Source organism: Penaeus vannamei, chromosome 15 (assembly GCF_042767895.1).
Source record: "Penaeus vannamei isolate JL-2024 chromosome 15, ASM4276789v1, whole genome shotgun sequence".
In the NCBI taxonomy this organism is placed as follows: Eukaryota; Metazoa; Arthropoda; class Malacostraca; order Decapoda; family Penaeidae; genus Penaeus; species Penaeus vannamei.
The window spans coordinates 25,172,529-25,177,528 of NC_091563.1; the positions used below are offsets into that span (position 1 = coordinate 25,172,529).

At 51.7% G+C, this 5,000-nt stretch overlaps 1 protein-coding gene across 1 annotated transcript in view; it reads left to right on the plus strand.

Moving 5' to 3' along the window:
• LOC113801063 (uncharacterized) overlaps nucleotides 1-5,000 on the plus strand; it is a 30,935-nt gene that overhangs the window by 24,135 nt on the left and 1,800 nt on the right. Inside the window, exons 6-7 of the mRNA XM_070130549.1 lie at nucleotides 3,667-3,814; nucleotides 4,232-4,426. Of these exons, the coding sequence (XP_069986650.1) occupies nucleotides 3,667-3,814; nucleotides 4,232-4,426 (343 nt within the window). The remainder of the gene's footprint in view (nucleotides 1-3,666; nucleotides 3,815-4,231; nucleotides 4,427-5,000) is intronic.

The window sequence follows — 5,000 nt, forward strand, 5'->3', positions numbered from 1 at the left end:
AGGACAGAGAGAGAGAGAGAGAGAGAGAAAGAAAGAAAGAGAGAGAGAGAGAGAGGAAGGAAAGGGAGAGAGAGAGAGAGAGAGAGAAGGGAAAGGGAGAGAGAGAGAGAAAGGGAAAAAGGAGAGAGAGAGAGAAAGGGAAGGAGGGAAAGGGAGAAAGAGAGAGAAAGGGAGAAGGAGAGAGAGAGAGAGGGAGGGAAGGGAGATGGGAGAGAGAGAGAGAGGAAGGGAAAAGGAGGAGAGAAAGAGAGAGGAAGGGAAAGGGAGGGAGAGAGAGAGAGAAAGGAAGAGAGGGAGAGAGAAAGGGTGAGAGAGGAAGGAAGAGGAGAGGGAGAGAGAGAGAGAGAGAGGAAGAAGGGAGAGGGAGAGAGAGAGGAAAGGGGGAGAGAGAGAGAGAGAGAGAGGAAGGAAGAGGGAGAGAGATAGAGAGGAAGGGAGAGGAAAGAGAGAGGGAGAGAGGAAGGGGAGAGAGAGAGAGAGAGGAAGGAGAGGAAGAGAGAGAGGAAAGAAGGGGAAGGGAGAAGAAAGGAAAGGAGAGGGAGAGAAGAGGAAGGGAGAGAGGAGAGGGAGAGAGAGGAAGGGAGAGGGAGGGAGAGGAGGAGAGAGAAGGGAGAGGAGAGAGAGGGAGAAGAGGAAGGGGGAGGGAGAGAGAGAGAAGGGAGAGGGAGAGGGAGAGAGAAGTGAAAGAGGGAGGGAGGGAGAGAGAGTAAGGGAGAGGAGAGAGGGAGAGAGAGGAAGGGGAGAGGAGAGGGAGAGAGAGGAAGGGGGGAGGGAGAGGGAGAGAGGGGAAAGGGAGAGGGGAGAGGGAGAGAGGGGAAGGGAGAGGGAGAGGAAGGGAGGGAGAGGAATTGAGAGAGGAAGGAGAGAGGGAGAGGGAGAGAGAGGAAGGAAGGGAGAGGGAGAGAGGAGAGAGAAGGGAGTAGGGAGAGGAAGAAAGAGGAAGGGAGAGGGAGAGGGAGAGAGAGGAAGGGGGGATAGGGAGAGGGAGAGAGATTAAGGGATAGGGAGAGGGAGGGAGAGGGAGGGAGAGGGAGGGAGGGAGAGAGGAAGGGAGGGAGAGAGGGAGAGGGAGGGAGAGGAAGGGAGAGGGAGAGGTGAGAGAGGGAAGAAGGGAGAGAGGGAGGGGGAGGAGAGAGGAAGGGAGAGGGAGAAGGGAGGAGAGAGAAAGGGAGGGAGAAGGGAGGAGAGAGAAAGGAGAGGGAGAGAGAGAGAGAGAAGGGATAGGGAGAGAAGGAGAGAGAGGAAGGGATGAGGGAGAGGGAGAGAGAGGAAGGAGGAGGAGAGGGAACGAGAGGAAGGGATAGGGAGAGTGGGAGAGAGAGGAAGATAGGGAGAGGAGAGAGAGGAAGGGAGAGGGAGAGGGAGAGAGAGGAAGGGAGAGGGAGTGGGAGAGAGAGGAAGGGAGAGGGAGAGAGAGGAAGGGAGAGGAGAGGGAGAGGGAGGGAGAGGAGAGAGAAAGGGAGAGGAGAGGGAGAGAGAGAGAGGACAGGGAGAGGGAGAGAGAGGAAGGGAGATGAGAGGGAGAGAGAGAGAGAGGAAGGGAGAGGAGAGGGAGAGAGAGGAAGGGAGAGGGAGAGAGAGGAAGGGAGAGGGAGAGAGAGGAAGGAGAGGGAGAGAGAGGAAGGGAGAGGGAGAGAGAGGAAGGGAGAGGGAGAGAGAGGAAGGGAGAGGGGAGAGAGAGGAAGTGGAGAGGGAGAGGAAGGGAGAGAGAGGAAGTAGAGAGAGAAGGAGAGGGAGAGGAGCAGGAGAGGGAGCGAGAGAGAGAGAGAGAGAGAGGGAGAGGGAGAGGGAGAGAGGATGAGAGGGAGGATGAGAGGGAGGGAAGGGAGAGGGAGTGAAGTTGAGAGGAGGAAGGGAGAGGGAGGAAGGGGAGAGGGAGGAAGGGAGAGGGAGAGGCGAGGGAGGAGGAAGGGAGAGGGAGGTGGGCAGAGGGGAGGAAGGAGGAGGAGAGAGAGGAAGGAGAGGAGAGGGAGAGAAGGAAGGGAGGAAGGAGAGAGAGGAAGGAAAGGGAGAGGGAGAAGGGAGAGGAGAGAGAGGGAAGGAGGAAGGGAAGAGGAGAGAGAGGAAGGAGAGGGATAGGAAGGAGAGAGAGGAAGGAGAGGAGAGGGAGAGAGGAAGGAGGGAGAGGAGAGAGGAAGGGAGAGGAGAGGGAGAGAGGAAGGAGGAGAGGGAGAGGAAGGAGAGGAGAGAGGAGAGGAGGAGAGGAGAGAGGAAGGGAAAGGGAGGAAGGAGGAGGAGAGGAAGGGAGACGGAGAGAGGAGGGGAGAGGAGAGGGAGGAAGAGGAGAGGAGAGGGAGAGATGAGAGGAAGGGAGGAGGGAGAGGGAGAGAGAGGGAGGGGAGGGGAAGGGAGAGAGAGGAAGGGAGGAGGAGGGAGAGAGAGGAGGGAGAGAGGGAAGAGGAGGGAGGAAGAGAGAGGAGTGGAGAGAGAGGAAGGGAGAGGGAGAGAGAGGAAGGGAGAGGGAGAGGGAGAGAGAGGAAGGAGAGGGAGAGAGAGGGAGGGAGAGAGAGAGGAAGGGAGGAGAGGGAGAGGGAGAGATAGAGAGAGGAAGGAAGGGAGAGAGGGAATGGGAAGGAGGGAGAGAGGAAGGGAGGAGAGAGAGGAAGGAGAGGAGAGGGAGAGAGGGAAGGGAGGAGGAAGGGAGAGAGAGGGAGAGGAGGAGAGAAGAAGGAAGAAGGACAGGGAAAGGGAGAGAGAGAGAGGAGGGAGAGAGAGAGAGGGAGAGGAGAGAGAGAGAGAGGGAGAGGGAGAGAGAGAGGGAGAGGAGAGGGAGAGGGAGAGAGGGAGGGAGAGAGAGGGAGGCTTGAGAGAGAGGGAGAGGGAGAGGGAGAGAGGGAGAGAGGAAGGGAGAGGGAGGAAGGAGAGAGAGAGAGAGAGGAAGGAGAGAGAGAGAGGAGAGAGGAAGGAGAGGAAGGGAAGGAAGGAGAGGAAGGAGAGAGGAGAGGAGAGGAAGGGAGAGAGGGAAGGGAGAGGGAGAGGGAGAGGAGGAGAGGGAGAGGGAGAGAGAGGAGAGGGAGGGAGAGGGGGAGGGAGAGAGAGAGGAGAGACAGAGAGAGAGAGAGAGAGAGAGAGAGAGAGAGAGAGAGAGAGAGAGAGAGAAATGGGGGCAGAGGGGAGAATGGGGGGAAGAGAGAGAGGAGAAGAGAGAGGGAGAGAGAGAGAGGGAGAAGAGAGAGAGGAGAAGAGAGAGGAGAAAGAGAGAGGGAGAAGAGAGAGAGGGAGGAAAGAGAGAGAGGGAGAAGAGAGGGAGAGAGAGAAGGGAGCGGGAGAGAAAGAGGGAGAAGAGAGAGAGGGAGGAAGAAGAGAGAGAGGGAGAGAGAGAGGGAGGGTGAAGAGAGGGAGGGAGAAGAGAGTGGAGGGAGAAGAGAGGGGAGAAGGAGAGAGAGGGAGAAGAGGAGGGAGGGAGAGAGAGAGGGGGGGAAGAGAGAGAGGGAGAAGAGAGAGAGAGGAAAAGAGGGAGAGAGAGAGAAGAGAGAGAGAGAAGAGAGAGAGGGAAGAGAGAGAGGGAGAAGAGAGAGAGGGGAAGAGGGAGAGAGAGAGAGAGAGAGAGAGAGAGAGAGAGAGAGAGAGAGAAAGACAGAGAGAGAGAGAGAGAGAGAGAGAGAGAGAGAGAGAGAGAGAGGTTAGGGGGAGGAAACTGTAAATATAGTTTATATCTTTTCACAGGCATACACATTGGTCCTGGCATAAATCCATCAGTTCTCCAGCCATTTTGCAAAACAGAAGTTTGGATAACACTCTTCTTTAACAATTTAACGGACCCAGATGTTGGCTGGGCATGTAAAGTCATCAAGGTTCTTCAACCAGATTTGTGGTATGTTACTAATTTTTTGCATGATTCTCTTTATAATGTTTGTGCAATAATAAAACTTTCATGATTTGTATACTCTTCCTCACATACATTCTATTGATTTGTGTTCTTTTCCATATACTTTAGCCTTTATTATTAAGAAATAAAGGGCTGTAACATATGAAAAAATGTGTTTTGTAGCAAAATATGAATTTAGTCTTTAATTATATTTTTTATACTAGATATTAATTCAATCTATCAGGGTTTTTTTCCTGTGTTACTGCAACAGAACTAACATTGTTAAAAAAGATACTAGTTTTTTAATCTGATTGTAACATGTTGATATCATTCTAATTTTATAAGCTATTAATTCCATTCTGCTCGTATGTGATTATATAAGATATATGCATTTTTGTAAGAACACAATAATGATCCTTTCAGGTTTGCAAGCCTAGTATTCCCCGACATGAATGTAAGTATGGAAGGTTACATCCACATGCTCCAGACACTTGCGGAATCAGGAGTGACAGTTCTACGTGGTGGAGGAATACTTGTGCCACTGACTTGGGCCACACCTGAACTACAACAAGAGCTAGAGACCCTGACGAGGAAGTACCTGCAGTGTTCTTTCTTTGTGTGAGTGAAATATTTGATTTCTACTCATAGGTTAAGATGTGTGTGTGTGTGTGTTTGTTTATGTGTGTGTGTGTGTGTGTGTGTGTGTGTGTGTGTGTGTGTGTGTGTGTGTGTGTGTGTGTGTGTGTGTGTGTGTGTGTGTGTGTGTGTGTGTGTGTGTGCGTGTGTGTGTGCGTGTGTGTGTGTGTGTGTGTGTGTGTGTGTGTGTGTGTGTGTGTGTGTGTGTGTGTGTGTGTGTGTGTGTGTGTGTGTGTGTGCGTTTACATTCTTACCTAGTTGTTTCAATACTGTAGAAGAGCTAAGCATTTTTGGCACCCACTGTTTTTGGGGAGACTGTTCCATGCTTCAATAGTTCTGTTTGGGAAGCTAAAATATTTATCACCTCTTTTTACTTTCAACTTTTTGTTGTGTCCTCTCATCATTCTTTTGTTCATGATTAAAAAGTCCTCTTCATATATCTTCACTCTTGCTGTAATACAGCTGAACAGCATAATCATGTTCCTCTTTTTCCTTCTTTCTTCCAATGTAGTAAATCTTAATTTCTGTAGTCTATCTTCATAACTCATATCTCTTA